Here is a 25,986-nt window from a genome sequence, read left to right as displayed (position 1 = left end):
GAGAACCGCAGCCATCTACATCTGGAGCTTAAGGAACAAGACTCCCAACATTCTTCCACTCGCGACAGACCTCACAGCAGAAACCGCCGCAGGGCACGCCACAAATCCCTGCAAGAAAACCATCCCCAGACCTAAAACACCATCGCCAAGGAAAGGTTGGCAATTCTTCGCTCCCTCTCCGGTGGAGGAATGGGCAAAGCTATCTCTTCCTCCTGAGGGATCGTTGAGACTCTTCATAAGGGTGGATCGTATTTTGAAGGCCGGGAACGGAGTTGGAGGGACTTATCTCCTACAGACGACACATATGGCAGTGGTCGACCGCCCTCCTATCTTGTTTTACATCTCAATAGACTTTTTCTCACCTTATTGTGTCCAAGTACCTTCTCCCGCACAAGACTCACAACCGAGGGTATATTCAGGGTCGCACCAAGCTGGCTGGCTCACACAGACCTCTCTACACCCAGTGTAGACCAGATGTCAGGTCGTTAGCAAACTTCTTCTTTCCATCTACCCTGGAAATTAAGGTAGGTAGCCTCAATGTTCAAGGCCTTAACAACCCCACAAAGAGGTTGGCATTCCTCTCCTTGCTTGAAAACTCCCGGGAGACATATATTTAATACAGGAAACACACCTACTCCCAAAAGACATACACAGAATGCAATGTATTGTATTGTATTGTATCGCGTATTTATATAGCGCAAAACTGTCACCCGAAGGGTATCCTGGCGCTTTGACATTTTACCAATAGCACGCGATAATACAATAACCAGAAATTTAATCCAAACGATTTCCACAGCAATTTTGGTCATCAGGGGTGGGGTGGCCATTCTCTTCTCTAAGCGCCTCCCTGGGTCGGTCTTGGGACCTGTAGCTGAGATCAAGGGCCATCTCTTGGCTCTCCGCTTACAATTAGGCACATTCCAGGGGTGACTTACCCTTTTTGTGATCCCGAAAAAGAGTAAGTCACCCCTGGAACCGGGTTCGTATAGACCTATTACTCTTATGAATTCGGAATTCGGATGCTAAACATTTTTCTAAGGTTATGGCTCTTAGGCTGTGCAAAATAATAGGTCAATTGGTTAGCCCTACACAGCATGGGTTTATCCCTGGGAGGGGAACCACACAGCATATTCGTAAGGTAATCACTTTATTTGATGCCATGGAAGTCTCAGGAGATCCGATGGCGGTTATGTTTCTGGATGCAGAAAAAGTATTTGATCGGGTCTCCTGGGACTACCTCTGGGCTGTTCTATCATGGTGTGGTATTGGAGTAGGGTTTATTAGGGCAATCCAGGCACTTTACCGATCTCCCACAACCCAGCTTAGAATCAATGGAGGGCATACATCGGCAGTGCAGATTAAACGAGGCACCCGTCAAGGGTGCCCGTGCTCCCCATTGCTATTCGCGGTCTACATTGATCCGCTGATTCGTAAGTTGGAAATAAATGACCAAATGATTCCAATTAAGATTCAGGGCCAACTGTTTAAAACTCTAGTTTACGCGGATGACATCGTGATAGTGACTCCTTCCCCAACTAAGGCAATCGTTGAAGTAGAAACAGAGGCTAAGGTATTCGGTCGGATATCGGGATATGCATTAAATGGCCCCAAGACACAGATCGTTAAGAATAGCCAGGTGGTCTGTAACGATGTGCGGGTAGTCAAATCGGCTGGGTATCTCTGTATTGTTATATCAGCAGATTTAGATAAGATAGTAGAGCATAATATTGAGCCTATAATGGTTAAAAGCAAGAAAGATCTAGATAGGATACATAACCTTCATCCCTCTCTTGTTGGGCGCTATAACGTAGTTAAAATGATTATTTTGCCCAAATTCCTCTATCTATTTAGGACAATCCCATTGATATTTGAAAATAAATGGTTTGTGGCAAGTGAACGTTTGATCAACAGGTTCATATAGGCACAAGGGAAAACCAGGAGAGCCCTCCAATTTATAACTCTTCCTAGGGATAGGGGAGGATGGGCGGTTCCCGATTTTAAGTTATATTACCGGGCAGCAGCCTTCCAGTACATGAGTGGGCTTATGGGAGGAGACACCTCAGATCCGCAGGTTAAGATAGGATCAACTGATATATACGCAATACTTATTGGCGAAGATGCAGGAGACTGGTTCCAGAAATATACAGACCCCGGATACTATAAAAGAACCAGATTTAAGACACTTATAGCAGGTTTTAAAATTTTGGCATCATTCTGTAAAAAACTGGGGCTAGGTAGATTTAACGCTTATACTCAGAACGAAGGGAATGTGTCTCTTCCAGGAGAAATATTTGCAGATACTGTTATGGGTGATTGGGGGCGGCGCGGGATTCGGAAATTGGGAGATCTCATAGGAGCTCAAGGCATCTTACAGTTTACTGAAATTCAAGGGAAATATGGTGGTATTAGGAATAATTTTTTAAAGTTTTTGCAAGTCCGGAGTTATCTGATAAATAAACAGGGTGGCACTGCCTGGTTGTGTAAAAATAGGATATTGGATGTCATTGAGGGTGGGGCAGAATGTTCTATAAGGAAAATTTATGCTGAACTGTCTGTCTTAAAAAGTGATGATCTGAAAAAATATGGAAGGAAATGGGTAGATAAGCTACAGGTTGATCAGGATTGCTTCCAGGACTCTCTAGAGTTGGGGCGGACCATACTTTGCTCAGCATCACTACAGGCCCAACATTATATAACGATATACTCTTTATACCATACACCTGATAGGATTGCTCAATGGGGGGGGAACAACAGGAATTACGTGCCCCCAGTGCGACAGCAGTGAGGCTGATATTATCCATATTTTTGCGTTATGTCCACAACTTAACTCGCTACATAGGGCTATTGAATCTTTCATAGATAGAAATTTAGGAATCAATCTTGCCCTCAGGCCAGCATGGATTCTCCTTGGGGTAGGTCGGGGAAATGAGCAGGTTAGTTCGCCTTACTTCTTGTTCATGGCAATGTCAGTTTTGAGAATCTGTGTGGCAACAGCATGGCTGGATAAGGTAGCCCCAACATTCCATCAATGGTTGGCTAGACTGTTGTCAATATATAATTTAGAAAAAGGGATATACGACAGGAAGGGAAAAAAGGGTAGAATTCTAGGAAAACGTATATGGGAACCTATTAGGAGGTGGAAGGAGAATCTTTGAAAATAAGTTTGGGAAAAAGAAAAATTTGAACTTATGTATATTTTCATTTTGTGGTATAAAGGATTCTTTATATGTTTTTAGTTCTATTTGCCTCTCGGATAAGGGAATGTGCTATGTGCAAAAGTACTGTAATTTTTTGTTTGGATATTTGGAAAACTCAATAAAATAAAATAAAAAAAAAATTATAAAAAAAGAAACCGCCGCAGGGCATGCCACAAATCCCTGCAAGAAAACCATCCCCAGACCTAGAACACCATCGCCAAGGAAAGGTTGGCAATTCTTCGCTCCCTCTCCAGTGGAGGAATGGGCAAAGCTATCTCTTCCTCCTGAGGGATCGTTGAGACTCTTCATAAGGGTGGATGGTATTTGAAGGGCGGGAACGGAGTTGGAGGGACTTATCTCCTACAGACAACACACATGGCAGTGGTCGACCGCCCTCCTATCTTGTTTTACATCTCAATAGACTTTTTCTCACCTTATAGTGTCCAAGTGCCTTCTCCCGCACAAGACTCGCAACGGAGGGAATATTTAGGGTCTCACCAAGCAGGCTGGCTCACACGGACCACTCTACACCCAGTGTAGACCAGATGTCAGGTCGTTAGCAAACTTCTTCTTTCCATCTACCCTGGAGATTAAGGTAGGTAGCCTCAATGTTCAAGGCCTTAACAACCCCACAAAGAGGTTGGCATTCCTCTCCTTGCTTGAAAACTCACGGGGGACATATATTTAATACAGGAAACACACCTACTCCCAAAAGACATACACAGAATGCAATCCAAACGATTCCCACAGCAATTTTGGTAATCAGGTAAAGGAGTGGCGTGGCCATTCTCTTCTCTAAGCGCCTCCCTGGGTCGGTCTTGGGACCTGTAGCTGAGATCAAGGGCCATCTCTTGGCTCTCCGCTTACAATTAGGCACATTCAATTTCACACTGGCATTGATCTATGCCCTGAACGAGCACCAAGAATCCTTTCTAACTGACCCCCCTCTTCAAGGTACTCCACTCCCCGGATACAGCTGTAGTGGTTGGGGAGGGGCCCAACATTGTGATGGATGCGGAGCTGGACCGATTGGGGCGTAGGTCCAGTCAAGCTGTGGCTCTCTCCCCTGACTTTTTACTCTGCGGCCCATCAGACATATGCTCAACTTGATAATTTCCTGACCTCCCCATCAACCTGGGAGCGTGTGACCACCTCTACTATGGAACACCGCACACTGTCCGATCATGCACACATCACTCTTACTCTCCAAATACCACCCTCTCCCGTACAGACATCATTCTGGCATCTCCACAAGATGATGGAACACTCCCTGGCCAAGGTCCTTGCGCTCCGGAAAACCTTACACGACCTTATGACTCTTAATGAATCAGTCTCCACTGCACTCTCTTCGGTGTGGGAAGCTGGTAGCCTGAGAGAACTCATTGCGAGAGTGGCGGACAAGAATAGAGTGATGGGGGACAAGCGTACGGGTGTGCCCGGGATCTGGAGAGAGCTGAGGGAAGAGCGTCTGCAATTGAAGCATCTGGACAGGGCCGAACACGCTATGCTACGCCTCAAACATAACTTTTACTTAGGGAGCAATAAAGGGGGCCGTATGCTTGCACACTGGATTCGTAGCAAACTATATGCAAATTCCGTAAAGTCTTTCCGGGCAGACCTTGGGACAGAGGTGAAAGACGCCAACCGCATCGCTGCTGCTTGTCGCTAAACTCAGTTCCAGGGATAGCAGTACATTCACAGACTACCAGGCAGCGATTACACCACTTCCTTTAGCAGAAACTGAAACCCTAGATAAACCTATCCGCGTAAAAAAAGTGATCTTAGCGTTCGCCCGACTGAAGCCTCTGAAATCTCCTGGCCAACAGGTTCAGTGCAGCAGTTTATCAGTCCTTTTACCTGGAGCTCGCCCCACTTCTTACCTGCAATTTTAATTCCTTTGCCGACACAGGCACTTTATCGGAGTCTATGTTGGATGCTTTTATATCAGTCAAGGGAAAGACACAAAGCAATGTGGCTCATATTAGTTAGGGTGAATGGTGTCAGATCGAGTGGGTTTTCCATCCAACGGGGTACAAGGCAGGGATACCCATTCTCCCCGCCTCTCTTTGCGCCCTACATAGAGTCCTTAGCACAGAGCCTGAGGGACAACCCTAAGGCGGTGGGTATCCGATTTGGGGCGGACCATCATCTGATTAGCTTATACGCAAGCAATGTCATTCTTTCAATCACACAACCTTTGACCTCTCTTGCAGTGATTATCTCAGAGCTACGAGACTTCGGGCGATCTCGGGCTTCCAAAGGAACATGCAAAAATCCCAAACCTTAAACCTTAGCATAACTCCCGACACTGAGCGTACTTTGCAGTTACAATTTGACTTCCAATGAGTCACCAAGGGACTCCCAAAACTAGGCCTTACTAAAACTGTTGAGATAAACTACTCCTCTCTGATCGCCCAAATCCACTACTGTGGCTTGGCCTCATTGCAGCTGTGAAAATGAATATTCTGCCAAGCTTCTCTATGTTTTACAGATGCTACCCCTAACCTCGCCCCCGGTACAATCTGCACATGCCAAAAAGACATTGAAAATTTTGTGTGGGTAGATAAAAAGCCTAGGCTGCAGAGGTAACCCCTACAGCGTCCAAAACAAAACAGGGGTCTGGCGGTACCCATACTTCTGTGCTACTACCAAGCAGTTTACCAACAGTCCCTAGTGGAGTGGAATCGTCCTCTCCACGTGAAGCAATGGTTTTTTATTGACCAAACAGTGACAGGTTCCGACATATGGAGAGCTGCATGGCTGCCCTAGCACCGGAAGGCCTGGGGCTTCTATACCTCACCTGTGACAATACCAGATCTTCAAGTTTGGGATAAGGTGGCGACCACCTCAGGACTCACCTAGTTCCCATTACCCTTGATGCCCCTGTTTGCAAATCCAGACTTCCCTCCGGGCATCATGCTCGGTAACGTCAGGGGCTCGATTGAAGGCGGATGTAAACGCATGGGATGCCTTTTTGATCAGGAAGGACTAATCACATTTGACCAACTCAAAGCGGAGTATTCCCTATTAGAGACGGATCGGTTCACTCACACACAACTGCGGCATTGGCTGCTTAAGCCCAAAATTCATACCAAGGCTGTCCGGCCAGTGACCCCATTTGAGTATTGTGTGTTACTCAAAGCAGATGTCAAGAAGCTAATCACAGAGATATATCTCCACCTGACTAAGGCAAACCGGAACCACAGGACTCTTGTGCAGATTCGATGGGAAGCTGAGCTAGGTAGAACCGTGTTGGACAAAGAATGGGAGGACATCTACTACAGAGCACATCTCACGGCGCGCACTGTGGGGCACACACAAACGGCATACTAGGTCATCTCTTATTGGTACTACACCCCCCCTCCTATTCGGAAGTGTAATGATCAGTGCACTGGGAACTGCTGGCATGGCTGTTGCAGCCCAGAGACGCTGCTCCACCTTCTCTGGCATTGCCCAAAACTGACTCAATACTGGGAGGAAATCCTAGATGACATCGACACGAATTTCAACACCACGATCGGTCAATTTCCAGCCTACACAATCCTGGGACTCCCAAATTCGTTGACATTTTGACTCCGCTACACTCAAGGAAAAGATAGCCCTTGCTCTAAACGCAGCACTCCATGTGATACTGGCTGCCTGGGGCTCGGATAGAACCCTGGAACATAGGCAGTGGCTGCATGAGCTGTGGTTCCCACTCTGTATGGAGCGACTGTCTATGGCAATAGCAACTGATAGCTCTGCGTATTCCAAAATATGGGCCCCATTTATCTAAATTCTCTCTATGGAAGTCAGGGAATTCCCACATACCGAAAGAGTTGAGAGGGCACGGACTATCTGATAGGAGGGGCGTGGGGGACTACGCACTTAAAATTCACACACTTCCCTAGCAGGATGTCGCTCGGAAGGACGTGGGCTGGAGGGTGGGGTGGTTTCTATGTTCACGCCTGTCGTTTCCTATGGTTCTTTTTATCAGGAAATAGTTTTTTGTGACGGCTCACTGCTACACGCCGTTGCTATTTGGAGGAGCAGCTTGAAATCAGCCAGCCCGAAGAGGTTGTAGGCGATTGAATATGATTTTTTTGCTCGTGAGAGACCTTGCTGGAATACGCAGCCGGATCTTTCTGGGTTGTAGACGGCATGCTGTGTAAACTGGGACTGTTGTGGATGCCAATAAAAAGATTTAATTCTAATTCATCGGCGAGCAGACAGCATTCTTGTGTAAGAGCTTTGTTAAGCTCCTTTTGTGTGGCCCTAAACCCTAGTATATCATCACTGTAGTTAAAACCATGTGTGACAGGTTAAATTATTTTGCGAATGACATCCTGAAAGATTTATGCAGCCGACAACCCACCAAAGCTATGTCTTTTGTATCTGAACAAACCAACAGGAGTTGAAAAAGTAATAATATACCCACAGTTCTCGTACAGCTCGAGTTGATGGTATCCTTTATTCAAATCAAGATGGAAGAAGACTTTGGCGCCATTCAGCTGTGAAATCATGTTCGCTATGAGTGAACCTAAATGTCTTTCTCTCTCAATTGCTTTATTGGCCTGGCGCATATCAACACGAATGTGCACTGCACCTTCACTGTCCTTTTTTGGTCCTACCACTATAGGTGAAGCCCATGGCGTCAGACCAGTAGAGCGCTTGTGGATATCATGCTTCAATAATGTTTCTAGTTCTTTCTCATCGGCCTCCTGTAAATTAAAAGCAATCCAACTGTGTCAATGAGCAACAGGACGAATGTCCTCATTAATGTGAAGTTGCTCCTTCATTGTCTTAAGTTTCTCTAGTTCATCAAACAATGACGGGAGTTGACTTATTATTTCAGAATGTGCATTGAGGTTGTAGTTGATGTAAATCAGTCCCATGTCAGCAGCAGTGCTGAAACTGAGTAGACATGCACTCAATGAAGTACCTTGGAGTATGTGAATTGGTGCTTGTACTGTCTTTTTCTTATGCCCTGTATTCGCTACAAAGGACCCTTGTCCTCAGTGGTGTAGAAGCAGCCCATGTGTAAACCTTTGTCTTCATTGGCGTTGGACGTGGTATTGGAGACAGTTTGTTGTATTTTTCTGTCAACATGATATTGATCGATGCGCCACTATTTATAATAAAAGTTATAGGGCAGCCATTCACTTTTAGCCTGATCTAGCAGGATCTTGGGGCAATTTCCAAATTAGTTTGATCGCTTCACGTGGCAATCTTTCTTTGACTTGTGTTCTTTGCAAGCAGCCAATCCTTCACCGTCGCTCCATGACGTGGAAGAGACTAAACAAAATCAGTCGTCAGCAAAATCATCCTCGAAAAGCTCTACTTGCCTCAGTTGATGTTGCGGTTTGGCCTTGTGAGCATAGCTAGAATGTTTCTGGAACTTTCTGGTGCCCATTTCTCTTCTCGTCGTGATGCACTTGGTTTCTCTTTTGCTTTGCAGTCCGTTAGAAATGGTTTCCTTTCCCACCCACATTCTTTGCATTTTTGTCCAATTGCAGGACATCTACCTTCGTGTGGAAATGAGAATCCACAACAGAAACACAATTTCTTTTTCTTAGGGGACATCGTCATATGGGCCTCCACTTTGTGTTTCTGCTAATTTTTCATCATCAACGCTGATTCCTTCTGGGCTGGTACGGCTTCCATATCAACATCCTATTGATCTACAAGTTCCTCAGCTCTTGCAGCCATGAGTACGTTTTCTGGACTGTCTCTCTCAGCATGTGTCATCTGGATGAATCAGAGAGGCAACCATCGATGAGTCTTAGATGCATGGCTTCTTCATCATTGAATTCACTGAATTTGCAGTGCTTGATGAGGGTATCGTCTTTCGACAAATGTATTCATCGTTTCACCAGCTTGCTTTCTTGGGTGGTTGAAAATGTACCTTTCATAGTCTACATTCGGCATTGGATTGAACTGAACTTGGTTTCCAACGTTTCTTTGATTTGATGGTACGATACTTCATCAGCTTGTGCTATTTTCTATATCATTTCTTTCACTCCATCACCTACAAGGTTCTTTAAGTATTTGATGTTCTTTTTTGTCATCTACTTCTTCTTAAGCATCCATGAAGTCATCAACCTTTTCAATCCATGCAGTCCATCTGGCACTAATATTCTGCTTTTTGCCGGTGTCGAATCATGGTGGAGGTTTTAGGAACACAGCTGTACCTTATTTTGTGCTCCTTTCTGAAGCCATAGACACATTTCACTATTCTAGCTGGCTTTTCATCAGATTGGATGTCACTAGCTAATTTTGATGCACCAACCTCTGACCAGGCCGGATCCGAGGTCGGGTGGCAGTTCCTTGTTTGCGCTGGTAAGTGCACTTGTACTCATTATACCAGGTTTTCACTGCCTTTAATGTTTCTTTTTGCCTGGTCGTCTCTGCCTTTAGCACTTTCTTGCACCTGGCTGTCGCTGCCTTAAGCACTTCTTCGTACCTGGTTGTTGTTGCCTTTAGCATTTCTGCTTTGTATGTACGATGGCTCTTTGTTATGCTAGGGTGCAGAATCTCTTTATCAGCCTTATCAGTAAGCTTCCGGCGGAATTTCTGGCTGTGCTCCTCTGTAGGGCCTTCACCTTCTTCGAAGGCCTATTAAAAGCTAGGGCAACGCTTTGACTCTACATACGCTAATCGTAGACTGTTTCTTGGGGCGCACGAGCAGTTTGCTGGGCCTCTGCAAACTTAGGGAGACCAATCTTATTTCTTTGGAGCATGTATCCTCTACTCGTCGCCAGTTGTTGCGTTCATCCCAACTCCTGAGCAATCAAACGAACAAACCACACACGGACCCCTGTAACACAAAGCTTTATTCTTCGGCATGCCACCTTTTACTGAACACACTATATCATAAACATTATTGACCACACCCAGATACATCCCAAACTGATTATGTAACTTTGTAAGGAGTCTGGCAAGGACCACAAGGGTCCTACTGCACACAATCACATAACACTACATACTCTAGTGTACTACAGTGCATTTTTATATTTTTGTTTTTGTTTCTGTAACTACTGCTGAACTTTCTAGGTACTAGTGCAATACTTTATGCAAAAATATACAGAAAATATAAATACATTTCCCTTCTTATTGCCACTGTAATAAAGAGCATGGTGTCGCAAGGGCAATGCAATACTTAACTCAGATTTACCAAGCAATGCAAGGCTCTGCACTGGTTGGTAAATCTGGAGTAACACAAGGCAGCACAAGTCATTGCCTTGAGTTACTCTGCCCTGGCAAGGCGTTCCATCGGTGCAGCATGGGTGGTCCCATGCATCCACCCGTAGATTTTGGTGCATTCCCAGATTTAGTAAGCCTGCCAAACCTGGGAATACCTCAAAATGCCACGCCTTCCTCGGGGAGGCACAACCAGGAGAAATATCTTTATTTCTCCTCGTTTCCTCTTTGTAAGAGTGTTGGATTCTTCAATGGACTTTGAAAGAGGAAAAAGCCTGTAAGGATTGTTTTTGTACCAGAAGGTGTGTCCCTTCCTTCATTAAAACAATCCTGCCTCCAACACAGGCACCCTTGCACAAGGGTGTATGCATTGGCGCTAGGCTGCCACAACTGCGTCAGCGCAAGGAAAGCATGAATGAGCCATATTTTGATAGTTATGGTGCATTCCTGCTTTCTCCCTCTCACGCAGTGCACCAAAATCTCTTGCTGCGTTGCTTTGCATGACATTTTAATAAATCTTCCCCTATGTGTTTTGTAAGTTATAACTAGGGCTCCCGGTTTTATGGTATTTTTTTTTTTGCCATTTCCGTCTGTATTTATCCACATTTATTTTTGCCACAATCAAAAGACGACGCTACAGCTAGTATTTTTGCACATTTATTTAAATTGACAATGCGCACATGCGCTTGGTTGTTATGTGAGGGTACTGCCACCGTCAATGCATGAGAGGGGAGACCTCAGAGGGCAATAGCTGCTTGCAAGGATGAGGGAATCCATTTTTAGGAATTTCAATCTCTGCTGGAGGGGATTAGTGTTCTATTTGGTTGAAAAGTGAGGATGAATGTACAGATCTGTAGGTAGCTGTCTCCCCTGCATTGTTTCACAAACCAGTCAAAACATCCATCCCAAGCACTCAAATTGCGCTGACTAGTTTCCAAGTGATCAGACCTCATAGCATGGAGTTACAGGTTCCCGGGTTGCACAGTGGGGCCATCTCTCCCACCAGGCCCGCAACACCCATTGGGCTTGCAAGGATGAGGGAATCCATTTTTAGGAATTTCAATCTCTGCTGGAGGGGATTAGTGTTCTATTTGGTTGAAAAGTGAGGATGAATGTACAGATCTGTAGGTAGCTGTCTCCCCTGCATTGTTTCACAAACCAGTCAAAACATCCATCCCAAGCACTCAAATTGCGCTGACTAGTTTCCAAGTGATCAGACCTCATAGCATGGAGTTACAGGTTCCCGGGTTGCACAGTGGGGCCATCTCTCCCACCAGGCCCGCAACACCCATTGGGCTCAAAGGGCTTCCCCACCCCCCCCCCCCCTCCTGTGTGTCAGTCCGGGCTGAGACAGCTTCCCGGGTGCACACATACACACAGTTTTTGAGCTGCCAGCCGCACCCGAGTACTTCACAGGTCTTTAAATAGACCATTCACTTGTTAACGTGGCTTTGTTGTTTTTTTTACCCCTTCTTAATAGACTGCTGGCAGTGTCTACAGGACCCTCTCTGCTCAGTAGCTTAATCACTGAAACGTAAAGATGCTGGAGGGAGCCTGGGAGATCTTACTGTGCAGCCATGGGGAGAAGGGAGGCTAGAAGCAAGACCAGTGCTGGGTTTAGTTGCTTTTGTCACGAGCCACGAGCTAGCCCTTCCTGCTTGGACGTAGTTTGTGGCAGTTACTTTTTAGCCATTGTTATGTTATGTTGTGTTATAGTGACTTGTAAAGCGCGCGATTACCAAGTAGGTGTCCTGGCGCTGTCCACTACTCCCTAATCCTAAGAGGCAAAATTATTTACCGAACAACCAGGTCTTCAGCGCTTTCCTAAAATGCAGTAGGTTATCCATGCATCTCAAATGGAGCGGCAGGCCATTCCATAGCTTGGCTGCACCATAAGAAAAGCTACAACCCCCCCAGCGAGCTTTTTTTATAACAGGGACCGTAATCAGACTGGCATCCGATGATCGAAGACGCCGGGAAGGGACATACCTTTTAAATTGTTTTATTAGTTCGTCAGAACCATCACCATTTAAGGCCTTGAAGACCAAGCCAGTGTAAGTCTCGGATGGCCTTTGATATGGGTGCAAATTTAGGGATGCCGGTTAGAAGTCTAGCTGCAGCATTCTGCAAAAGCTGCATTGGCTCTGCCAGTTGTATTTAAGGTTTCTTAAATAAGCTTTAGCCTTGAAATATATTTTCACACTAACCTACAACCTGTCTGATCTTGGGGGAATTGCTACACACGCAGTCCCCCGAGTACTGAAAGTAAATTAGCGCTGCTAGAAGCTCTTAAGGTTGGCAGGAGGTGTTACATACAAATTGTGATTCATTTGGAAGTATTACCAACACACAGGCGCGCGCCCCCAAGAACTGGATTAAGATTATTTATAGAAATGTTCTCAGCCACATAACGCTACACTCACAGCGAGAATAAATACATCACCCCACAACATCGGGCAATCAAAAGAAGCAGCCGCCCCCGCCGGCCCTTTCCACTTAAAAGGCCTCGCTCTGCCTTTTCTTGCATTGTGTGTGGGGAGATCTGAATTACAGGTATGTTGACTCTCGCCCGGGAGTGCATCCAACGCGACGCCCCTCTCAGGAGAGACACCCGCCTCCCCACAGCAACCGTCTGCTCAGGAACCACCTGAGTGATTCAAGGCATTGTGTGGGAAGGAGAGGCACTTGGCGAAGTTTAGGCTAACAAGTGTCCTGACAGCGCTTTACCACCCTTGGCCGTGGTAAACGGCTGTACATTGAGTTGTTGCAGCATGTGCAGCTTTCCAGTGGAAATGAAACAGCAGCATGACGCGTGATGTGCACGGTCTTGTGCACTTGGAGAACGGCAGCGCGGCAAAATTTGCTAGTATTTTGCCGTTTTTAAATATAAATACGGACAAAGGAAATATAGATTTCCGTCTGTATTTATATGTAAAAATCCGTTAAAACGGAAAACCGGGAGCCCTAGTTATAACTTTAATACTACTTAACCATGTAAGATCTACTACCCAGAATTAACGTTTCTACCCTATATTCCTACTAAATGTAATTTAAATTTGTGCAGCCATTTTCACATTACGTTGGATTAAACTAGATTCTACACTCCACTGTATGACAATACAATACAATCTTTGACACATCATTCCACGACACGCCACTCCACTCTACAACATGTCACTCCAGTGTATGGCATGGCTCTCAACTGTACGCCAATCCATTCTGACATCCCAGTTCACTGTTCACCACTCTTCTATACGATCCTCCGCTCTAAAAGACTGTATCACACGCCACTCTCAGACGCCAATCTACTCTGCTGTTCCACACACCACTCCAATCTAACCAACTCCACTGTACAACACGACACTTCACGCTACGATAGTCCACTTCACTATACGCTATTCCACTCTTCGCCACTCCACTGTTCCCAACTCCACTCTGCTTCTCTACTCTATGCTACTCCACTGTACACCACTCCACTGTACGCCACTCCGCTACTCTGTAAGCCACTCAGCTCTATGCCACACCACTCCACTGTATGCCACTCCACTGTGACCTCACAGTACATTGTACGCCACTCTTCTCTACGACCCTCCACTCTAAGGCGCTGTAGCACAGAGGACTCTGACACACTAGTCCACTCTACTGTGCCACACGCTTCTACACACATCTACACCATACAACATGCCTCTCCACTCTACAACAGTTCACTTCACTCTATGCCACTCCACTGTACCCAACTCCACTTTATGCTTCTCTAGTCTATGCCATTCCACTCTACACCACGCCACTCCACTACTCCTCTGTAGGCCACTCCACTCTCTACCACAAAACTCCACTGTACGCTACTTCACTGTGATAGCACACTACCTTCTACGCCACTCTTTTCTATGACCCGCCACTCTAAGGGACCTCTACCACCTGTCACTCTATAACACAACAGTCCATTCTACTTTACCACATGACACAACTCGCAACTACACTGTACAACACGCCCTCCTCTCTATGACAGCTACGCCTCTCTATGCCACTCTACTCTATGCCACTCGACTGTACCCAACACAACTTTATGCTTCTCTACTCTACACTGTTTCACTCTATGCCATTCCACTGTACAGCCACTTCCCTGTACAGCCACTTCCCTGTACAGCCACTTCCCTGTACAGCCACTTCCCTGTACTGCCACTTCCCTGTACTGCCACTTCCCTGTACTGCCACTCCCCTGTACGCCACTTCATTCTGACATCCCAGTTCACTCAACACTACTCTCCTCTACAATTCTGCACTCTAAGACACTGTACACATGCCACTCTGACACACCAGTTCACTGTACCATACCACACACCACTTCGCTCTATTTGACTGTTCAACACGCCGCTCCACCCTATGACAGTCCTCTCCAGTATATGCTATTCCACCCTACAGCACTCGTCTATGCCACTCCACTGTACGCCACTCCACTGTACGCCACTCCACTGTACGCCACTCCACTGTACGCCACTCCACTGCACGGCACTCCACTCTCCACCATTCTACTCTCCACCACTCCACTCTCAGCCAGTTCACTCCTTGTCACTCTGCTCTACAACCATTCACTCGAAGATATTGTACCTTACGCCACTCTGATATGTCAGTCCACCACTCTACTGCACCACACGGCACTCCACTCTGCGCAACTCAACAGTACAACACTCCACTCAACTATACGCTATTCCACTCTACGCCACGCATCTGTACCCAACTCCACTCTGCTTCTCTACTCTATGTTATTCCACTCTATGCCATTCCACTACACACCACTCCTCTCTGTGCCTCTCCACTCTATGCCACTCCACAGTAATATCACAGTACACTCTACACCACTCTTCTCTACGACCCTCCACTCTAAGACACTGTACCACGTGCCACTCTCTGACAGACCAGTCTACTCTACCGTACCTCACCCTACTTCACTCTGCACAACTCTACTGTACAACATGCTGCTCCACTCTACGACAGTCCACTTAACTATATGCTATTCCACTCTTTGCCGTTCAACTCTATGCTACTTCACTGTACGCCACTCCTCTGTGCAACACTCTATGCCACAGCACTATACGCCACTCCACTGTACACCACTCCACTCTATGCAACTCCACACTCGGACACTTCAGTGTTTCCCAACTCCACTGTACGATATTCCACTCTACACCACTCTGATCCACTCCACTCTAATAGGATGTGAAATACAGTAAAATAGTGTTCTCCCCTTGTAACATGTTCTTCTTCGCTTAACATTAGCAACCTTCCCTCTTCTCTCAACCAAACTATTTTGTCTGCAATATTTCACATCTGATTTTTTTTTGTTTTTATCTCACATCACTCTCTTGTTTCACCCTCACTACCTTCCGTGTCCATTTTTGTTCCTATATGTCCTTTTATCACCGGTCTCATCCCTCTCACACATCTCTCCTCCTAGCTTTTTTAGGTATCGCCTGGCGTTAGCAGCACGCATGCGCTGCTCTCGCCATGCGAGTGCCTTTTGGAATCGATACATTCAAAAGGGGACTCTAAGCCCCGCCCTTCTTTTCAATTGGCACGCGTCATCGTTTATGTAAAATGCTGGTGCGTGATTGAAATGCGGGCTTTTTTGTCACCGCCCTGTCCACTTTTAGGACGGCCCATGTGGACAGGCCGACACCATCTTTTTTTGGGGGTGTGACGTGGGAGGGTGTGCTCCAAGCTTAACCCTGTTAATTAAATCTCGGGGTTGAACTCCGTCTTAATTGTGATCCGATGCCTTGAATAATCCTTGTATACTCCTGCCATCTAGTGGTTGTATGTGGAATAATCTTAAATTTACAAACCCAACCTGTGAACGAGCTTTATTCATGATTTCAGTAACCCTTTGATATGGACCCAGAGTTATTCTCAGATAACCAGCGTTTTTTTTTATTTCTCTGGTCATCATTGTGTTTGGTTAGGGGAATCAACTGCACATTTATTTTCTCGCTTTTCCTTATCAGAACACGAACAGAGATTCTAGAGACTTTCCTGCAGTCATCAGCACGCAGGGCGTGTTTCCTTTCATGTGTGTTGAACATTCACACCCCTTGGGTCGGGGAAGATTTTACAAGCCGAGGAGCAGACTTACTGACTTGAATTTTCTACGCCTTAGTTCTGCCCTATCCCTGCTGTGTTCCCTTAGGTATCCCAAATCTATGGCACGAGCACTGACGGCGTGGCTTCCTTAGTAAATGCTAATGAAGTCTACATATAAGATCTCCACCATTGACCGGTGGCTACTGTCTCGACTGGATGCCATCACCATAAAACTTGTATTATTAAGCGAACTTAAATAGAAGGCTCGTGTCGGCTTCGTCCAGTCAGTCGAAAGTGGCGACAAGCAATTTTCATTCCCCTTAATCCACGTACAATCTGTGCTCCTGCTCCCTGGATCTGCCACTTGCCTGTTGTGGGTGTGCACTGGGGGGATCGTGGAGAATGCTGGACGTTTCAATCAACCGTGATGACGCTGATGTCTCTGCTGTTGGCGCTGAGTACTTTGGCTTCAGTGTTAGTACAACCTTCTGCGCCCATAGGTGTTCTGAGTTCTATTCACGAGAGGAATCTTGTGAGAGAGGCGACAAAAGAGGCTGAAAGCCTGCTCCTTCTTGACTGCTTCGAAGATGCTGACCCCCATGGTACTTGAAGGGCTACAGCATGGGTGGTTAGTGAAAGCATCCCACCGCCTTGAAATGACGCCCTGCCCTACAGAACTTTGGCAGGAAGTGACGTTATCAAGAGTCTAGGGCCTTGGGCTGGTGTTTAATTGAAGCCCTTCTGGCGCCTGGTTCCACAGCATCTTAGGATCCGTCTTACCGCAAGCAGCACGGTTCCGCTACCATAGGACCAGGCTCTCCTAGGGGGAAGAAGTGATAAAGGACCCCCAAACCAACTGCCTACTGTTATGCTCTTCTCTCCCCATGAGTGCAGACCAGGGGTAGGGTCCACTACATCATCGTTGCTACGGGCTGTAACACTCCTCTGACCACGGGCTCTCCAGAGAGAGGGCAGATGCAGAGGGAACCAAGGTGTGCACCCCCTCACCTCTGGCACCTGCACGGCCAGTGGTACTGCACTCAGGGGTCGTGATGTCCCAGATGACTGAATGCCTCCCTGAGGATACCCAGCAGAGGGCAGCTGGTGCCTCACCCCGCCCGCCCCTATGCGAGGTCAATCTGGAGCATTGCAGACCTGAAGAGGGCAGCAAGGTGCCCTCCTACCCCCCACACATGAAAGGTCACCCTGGAGCATTATTTAGGGCATGATAAACTGCTCTTAAACCATTTACAAGTAATCTCGTTTCAGCTCCAATGCTCAATGGATGCCAAAGTAGGGTAGGGCAGCGTTAAGCAATCTTTTTTCATAAATGGTCTATGCCTCTTGTTTTCCTGTCCTTTGCAACTGGTTGCTACACAGGGAAACGCTTGTGAACCAATCGAAGATCTAAGCTGCAATAAAGTTACTTACCAGTAACACTAGTTTTGATTTTATTATTGGCTATTGGTTCACAGGCGTCCAACCCAGCCTCCCTGTCAGCACAGGCATATAAGATGAAATACGCTGATTATGAGGCAATGAATTGGCAAAGCACTCTTAAGGGGTGGGATTGGGTTCGATTCTGGGTCGACCCATACTGCAGCAGACATTCCATCTGTTATCTTGAAAAACCTTGACGACTATGTCTTATCCAGCCTCTAGATGGCAGGAGTATGTACGACATGCGAGTCAGCAACCACTTACAAGCTGCAAACCAATGTTACAGGTAAGCAACAAAGTCCTAGCCAGCACTGCTGTGAGAGCTGTACTTTTATCCTACAAAGGAACACACATTTCAGTGAGTACGGTCTCTGGCAATGGCCTCTGCAGTGCCACCTGCCGAGTGTTACCGATTACTGGTGACACTCAGATGTGTCGCTTGATACAAATGTTTAGTATTAAACTTTCGTTCTCCCGTGCTCTAAGCCCCTTACTTCCTCTTAGATAGTCAGTGGCTGTGGTGCTCCCACGTGAACTGAGCGGTAGTACAAAACAAACAAAAAAAAAGAGATCGGCAACAATTGCAGATCGTCAAAAAGCAGAACAGTGTTTTCTTGGATGGGAAGGGTGACGAAGAGTTGTACATAGTCCATGCGTACACAGGCTCAGTTTAAGAAACCACACATTTGCCAGGAGAGTGATGTAACACTGCTATTGCACTATTCCTTCTGTGTGCAATAATAAACAAGCGCATGCTTTTATATGGCCATTTGCATTCGCATAGAAGTGAATAGGCCTTTAAGAGAAAGTAATGAGACATCCCGGTAGGTCGGTCGGACTTGGGCAGTTTGAGTCATGTGCAACTTACCCTATTTCTCCCCTACTCTCTTTCTGGAAGCACCACCCTTCATTCAGACCCCTTGATATCCCCATATAGATCCAGTCCTCCTGGTTGGAGCTGCGCACCAGAGGTTGCGTATCAAAGTCCTTTGGACAGTGTGGTGCACAACACTTCCATTAATGAGTGAGCTTTGTGCAAAGTCTGCCTTGAAATCTCTCTTGCGTCGTCACAAAGAAGTGATTCCGTACTCGGTAGGCTTGCAATATGTGTTGTTTGTCCTTGCTTTCCACAGAGTGTGAATATTTTATATGCTGTCATGTTTTGCACTAGTGAATAAAGTACTCTCTAGGAAGAATTTGTTTCTCTAGTTATTCGTTGCTATTCGCATTACTGGTGCACTATATGACTGCAGTGTTATGTTCTTGGGTCCTACCATTGCACCAACCATGATAGTCACCGTGCCAGGTACCCAGGAAATAACAAAGTCCTGAAGTCCAAAGAATTCATGGAAAGAGTGACCATGACTGTGAAGATCATTACTGAAGGTCTTGGAGAAAGCTTTCTCACAAAGGTTTTGGATGGCGGTCTTGGGAGAGCTCTTGAATGCACAACTTAGGCAAAGGTCTTGACGATGTTCAACAAAGGTTTCGAACAAGGGTCTTGGATGAGAGGGAATCAACAACGCTATTGTACAAAAGTCTTGGATGAATGGGTGGAACAAAGGTATTGAGCAAAGGCCTTGGATAGAGGGGTTCAATAAAGGTATGGAACAAAGGTCTTGAATAGAGGATTTAAACAAAGTATTGAACAACGGTCTGGGATAGAGGGGTTTCTATTGCCATTGTAAATAACAATGCCTTTTATATATGTTTTTAAAAAGAAAAAGAAATTGTAATTTACAATGTCAATAACTCAAACTAATGTCAATGCGAGACCTATTGCATTTCCAATGCTTGTTGTCTTTTATGAGTCCTTTTTGGTATTACCATCATTTTCTTTTATTCTCTCAGCACCTTTTTTCTTTTTCTTTCCCTATTTACAGTTCTATTTTTGTTTCTTATTTGTTAGGTATTTTTCTCTTTCGTTTTATCTTCTCACATTTATTGTTTTCTCCTCTTTCTGCATTAATCTCCCTCCTTGTTTCGTTCTCCCTTTTGCTCCATATTTTTTCACTTGGGTTTTCTTCCCCTTCCTTTTTTTTCATTCTTTACTTTTTTCTCCCTTTTTAGGTCTCGGCTAGCGAAGGCTGCGCTTGCGCAGTCTCGCTCGCGAGATTTAACGTTTTTCAGAAGAGGGGCTTGAACCCGCCCCTCTTCTCCCCTCTTCTCCATTGGCTGGCCTCTTAAATGCTGGTCAGCCATTGGAGAAGAGCTTTGTCTCTCCAAACAAGCCCTGTCTTTTTCGGATTCGGGGGCGTGTTTTTTACTTTCTCTCCTCTGGAATGTAAACATTCCAGGGGAGAGAAAGAGGAGTGAAAGAAAAACATGCCCCCGAATCTGAAAATGCCGCTGCGTTTCTCCGAGGCATTTCTGCTTGACCTCGGAGAAAGGTGGCGGTGTTCATGGCTCTCGCCAGGTAAGGGGCTGGGACTGATTTCTTTAGGTTTTAATTTTTTTCTTTAAACAGTCCTAGAGGCCCCCAAGGTTATCGCGGTATAAATGTCACAACTTACAACCTCCAAACCTAACATTTGCAAGGGTCCACCGCCCCCTATTAAGGCGAGCTTTTAATACGAAACCGGGGTAGGAGGGCGGCATCTTCCTTGAATGTATTAGACCGATGGCACCATTGCTAAGCAACTGCTCCAGATAATAATGCAGTAGACCCCACACCGAAACGGCCAACCAGTGCCCTGCCAAAACAGAGGGACTACTTCCTCGTAGATGCAGAAATCTGGGAATAATGAAGTGGGGATTTATTGAAGAAAAAAAAACAGGAAAAATGTATTTGCTCATTACTTATCGCACCAGCTGCCTTGGCTATATTCTACGCATGAGCTGCCGACCAGGAAGTGTATTCGGCAATCCTTTGACTTCCGTCCTCTGAACACAGTTCCAATAAACAACTAGAAAGCTAAATGGGCTTTTGGTAAACGAGTAGCGGCCGCCATGCTGCAGGACAAAACAGATTTCCCAATTCCTTCCATTCAAGACAGTGGAGGAGGCTGAGTTAGTCTTAAAAAATAGCTCGTCGCTAGTCCTGTCAGAAAAGAAGCTGGGGAGACCAGAAGCGTTTTGTCATGCGTCGTACATTTTAAAATCGATTTTAGTTTCCAGTTTCCTCGCATTTTCAAACTAAGGAATTCATTAGTCTTTTCTTTCAAGTTTACAGTTTGATATAGCGCGAACTTGGCCCAAAAACACCACATCGATTTACATGAGCATCTAATTACATTACACACGATCAGCCGACATTGGAAGATGTGATTTGCCCAAAATCACATGGGTTGAACCGACGCCATGACTTGTATCTGAATCACTATCCCCAAAGTTGGCAGCTGTGGTCATTAGGTCCAGGGGTTTAAGTGGGATGAAAAAACTGGGGTGTCTCTCATAGCGGCGTGGCCAATGTAATTAAGGGCGTGGCTTAAAACACATAAACTAAAAATCTTTGCTTAGCATAGTGTGCCGCCCCATTGGTATTTTGCTGCTTCTGTCATTGCAAAAACAACAATTGATGGACAGAATGCAGAACAATGTCATACATTCACCCCAGTACAGAGATCTGGGCCTAAATCCATCGTTTTTTTGCTCACCATGCCATTCCAGTTTGAACCCAGCCATATGCAAATCAGTCTTGACCCTGTGCCCCATGGGAACAGTCCAGCCCGAACTGCCAAGCCAGGTCCTCCCTGGACTGGAAACAAGCATCCTAGGACCGGTTTCGGGCTTTCAGCCCTCATCAGCCAGGATAGCTTGATTCCAGTGGCATGGAGAGCAAGGGACTCACGTCTGAGCATACCCTTCCCACTCGGGGTGACAAATGCAAAAACAACAATTGATGGACAGAATGCAGAACAATGTCATACATTCACCCCAGTACAGAGATCTGGGCCTAAATCCATCGTTTTTTTGCTCACCATGCCATTCCAGTTTGAACCCAGCCATATGCAAATCAGTCTTGACCCTGTGCCCCATGGGAACAGTCCAGCCCGAACTGCCAAGCCAGGTCCTCCCTGGACTGGAAACAAGCATCCTAGGACCGGTTTCGGGCTTTCAGCCCTCATCAGCCAGGATAGCTTGATTCCAGTGGCATGGAGAGCAAGGGACTCACGTCTGAGCATACCCTTCCCACTCGGGGTGACAAATGCAAAAACAACAATTGATGGACAGAATGCAGAACAATGTCATACATTCACCCCAGTACAGAGATCTGGGCCTAAATCCATCGTTTTTTTGCTCACCATGCCATTCCAGTTTGAACCCAGCCATATGCAAATCAGTCTTGACCCTGTGCCCCATGGGAACAGTCCAGCCCGAACTGCCAAGCCAGGTCCTCCCTGGACTGGAAACAAGCATCCTAGGACCGGTTTCGGGCTTTCAGCCCTCATCAGCCAGGATAGCTTGATTCCAGTGGCATGGAGAGCAAGGGACTCACGTCTGAGCATACCCTTCCCACTCGGGGTGACAAATGCAAAAACAACAATTGATGGACAGAATGCAGAACAATGTCATACATTCACCCCAGCTTCTGTCATTGCATCCACAGATATAATACTACTCTTGTTTTATGGAGAAAGTCCTTGACATTTTCTTACTAATGAGTACATATCTGATGACAGCAGCTAACAGACCTCTGTGTGGTTAACATTACAATATATCCAACCCCAGGTTCTGCTTGCACAGATGTATGTCTCAGAGACATTGAAAGACACTCTTTTGAATTGTAAGGATGCCACTCCTCTGAAATCAACAGGATAGATTGCATCCGTCCCTCACTCACCAAGTGGACAGGCCTGGGCCAGATGAAGTGTCTTTGAACTAGCTGAACAAGGTCAGAACTGTCAGTGTCTCTCACAACAGACTTGTGCACAATGTTTCAGTTGTTTTCGCGTGGCCTTTATTACCTAGGAGGATCACTAAGTGTATTTTTCTAAAACTGTATACTTATGATTGATGTTTAATGTTATACCTAGAGAGAGATCTGAGTTTTGTCTAGTGGAAGTTTTGACTCCTGGAAAGGTAGCACATAGGGTTAATGTGCCTGCAGCAAAGAACATGTACCATGCAGATCACAAAGTGCACATAATGTAAATAGGTCAGAGGGCTACTGCGTGTGTGTGTGTGTAGGTGGCTCTATTTGTGTGTGGGTTGTTCTATGTGAGTGGCTCTGTGGGTGGCTCTGTGTGTGGGTGGCTTTGTGTGTGTGGGTGCAAATGTAATAGGTCTCGCATTTGAGATTGATTAAGCTATTGACATTGTAAATAACAAAGCCGTTTCTTTAAATGTTTTAAAAACAAAAACATAAACAAAAATAATGACCTGAGCAATGCGAATAGCTCTAACTTTAACAATGCCGAGACCGTTGCATTGTAAATGCTTGTTTCTTTTTTTGGTTCTCTTATTAATTATTTATTTTTCTACCTTTTTTTTTGGAGCTGATAGCAATCATTTTGTTTTTTCTCTCATTCTCCTTTTTCTTAATTTTCATAATTTATCATTGTATATCTGCATCGCTGTGCTCGGGTTGTTTATCAGGCTTTTGCCTCCGATCCCACAGCTACCTCGTCTTTTCCCCTTAGTGTTATTTATGAGTTTGTGTCTGCTGACCTGCACGGAAATGACAGCCAATGAAAGAGTTTGTGACCCAGCTTAGCAGCCCATCAGCCCTAGAGCAAGCACTGTTACATCTGCTGATGTCAGGGGAGATGGGTGAGGGGCTTCACAACACAGCTCAAGCCAAGCTCAGCACGCACCCAGGCCCTCTCCTTTACACACATATGCGCATGCTCGAGGAACACTCTTGGCCAGCATTCACACGTATTCAAAGACACTGCAAAACTTGCCATGCACACTCTTTTACACTTATTGTATACTCTTCCCCACGTTCATAAAGCCTTCAACCAGAAACATTTATATACATAAAATAGTGTCTATGCTCATCCATGTTTACCTGTACTGCTCACAGTCTTGCTTCCAATCTGTATGCACAGCCACAATTTACTCACATTCAGCCAAGCTCTTACCTAGTCAGCCACACGGTGCACAGCCTCTGGACTGCAAGGTAATCTCAGAACACTTCATTGCAAACATTCATACCTGTCTGCTGCCACATTAGCTCACCAGCTTGCCCATAGAGCATTGTTGCACACCCAGCAGCTAACTGAAGCTCCACAGTGGCCTTGTAGTGAGGCGACTCAGCCAATCACCAAAAGGGTGCTTTGCTTATTAAAACAGCCGGGTTTTTGAAAATAGAGCAAGCATTGGCAATAACAATAGGTCTGGCTTATGAATGCACAGTCAACAAAACCATTAAAATCCATGTAGGTTAATGACTGCCCTCCTCCCATCTGTGCTGCTGCCAGAGAAAAACACCATAAATTATCTAGTTATCTAAGACACTTTAATAGCATTACAGTGTCACGTGTGTGCCCCTGAAAAATCAACCTCTGCAAGCTGGATAGATAAACAAAATGATCACAGATGTGTTGGGAGTAAGCACTTTTTTGTGGAAGCACACAGCTTTCAAAAATCAAAACATTTACTCCTGGCACCCAACATGTGGGCAGAGCCAAAGCCCCTCTCACATAATTGTCTGGCAACAGCTGTGCTGTCAAGCCAGAAAATAAAAAGGCGGGAGGGAGATCCGCAATGCAAGACAATGCAGTAAGAGCATCCTTTGACTTATTTACCCCATAACTGGAAGAATTCATAAGCGTAGTCAAACAGTGTGCAGTAACGCACAAATAATATAAGTTGCACTTTTTTTCTGTGTAATCTTAGGTTTGCAAATTGTTTGACAAGTGATTTTTCCGTAGTATAATACTCTGCTCAGGATGCAGTAGCCACATTTTTTTACACAGCAGCTACTCATCACTACTGTTCTTGCTATACCTTAGGGTAGTGGCACTAGTAATCCTCTTTAACGCAAGCTAACCATGCTTATTTCTTTATTGTTGAGCTTCTACCAGCTTAAAACATGTTGCCGCGAATGAACCCTTTCACAGTGCATTGATGTACAAATAGTCTCCTAGACTGTGTGTAGTGTTTTGGTCAGTATTTAGTGTTGCTAGTGTACATAGCTGCTAAGTTTTCCAGTTCCAATGCTTGATGTGCTGCTCCAGTCCAGGTTTTTTTCTATGAATTCTGGAACTTGTAGTCCTACTGGGAAACTTGGCAGGGCTGGTACTATAGCGAGGGCATCCTCTGGATTAATCGAGTTAGCCATGGTTCTGGCAAAGTTAGTAGGAGGTTACTGATGGCATAATTTATGCTGAGTCTTGGCTTCTATGCATTGCATACCACAGTGCCCTCTTTTTTGTTTATCTAATTCACTGAATCTCATGGCATTAGTGGTAGGCACATTTAAAGCATGGTCATCTTATCCTAAGGATAATCTCCTTGCCTCATTATTTCTGCCTGCGGTCCAAATGTTCTTTTATTTATTGTTCCTTTTTCTATAGCGGCTGTACCAAAAAGGCGTCAGTACGCCTAATATATCAAAATAGACTACGTGGAACGTATTGTTGAATTAGTACAGATAATTCATATCTATCTCAGATGAAAACGGAATAAGTGTTTTATCGCTATTCAGAAACAATGGAGGTCAGGTTATGAGCTAATTAGAGGAGGCAGCACTACAGATCAAGTTTGAATTATGTTCAACATTGAGTACTATGTGTGAATTTCTCAGTTTCTTTTATTTTCAAACAATGCTGAAAGTTGTATGCACTGAATGCAGGGAACAGTAAAACGTTCAGTTTCTATTATCGGACACTGTTTTTATAACTATCATTAACGCTGATATTCTCATGTTCTTTTTCAGGTGGATATGCTTAGAAAGCACCTTAGTCATCGACATCCTGAACTAGAAATCAAGTCAGTTGATGGATTCCAAGGAAGAGAAAAGGAAGCTGTTGTGTTGTCTTTTGTGCGTTCTAACAAAAAAGGTATGTGTTACCGGACCACTAACGTGTTAGAAGGATTTCTGAGGACTGCATCTTCTTGCACATTCCTCACCTTATGAATTATCCTTCCAGGCATCAGACTGGTCTGGTTAGCATTTTATTAGCAACCTATCTCCAGTGCTGCA

The 25,986-nt window shown here is 45.4% G+C and overlaps 1 protein-coding gene across 1 annotated transcript in view; it reads left to right on the top strand.

Moving 5' to 3' along the window:
* Positions 1-25,986, top strand: part of IGHMBP2 (immunoglobulin mu DNA binding protein 2) — a 352,665-nt gene that overhangs the window by 183,064 nt on the left and 143,615 nt on the right. Inside the window, exon 12 of the mRNA XM_085644756.1 lies at positions 25,720-25,843. Coding sequence (XP_085500882.1) covers positions 25,720-25,843 — 124 coding nt within the window. The remainder of the gene's footprint in view (positions 1-25,719; positions 25,844-25,986) is intronic.

Source organism: Triturus cristatus, chromosome 3_1, assembly GCF_964204655.1.
Source record: "Triturus cristatus chromosome 3_1, aTriCri1.1, whole genome shotgun sequence".
Classification (NCBI taxonomy): Eukaryota; Metazoa; Chordata; class Amphibia; order Caudata; family Salamandridae; genus Triturus; species Triturus cristatus.
Note: the sequence above shows the minus strand (reverse complement) of the source record. Positions and strands in the feature narration are given on the sequence as shown.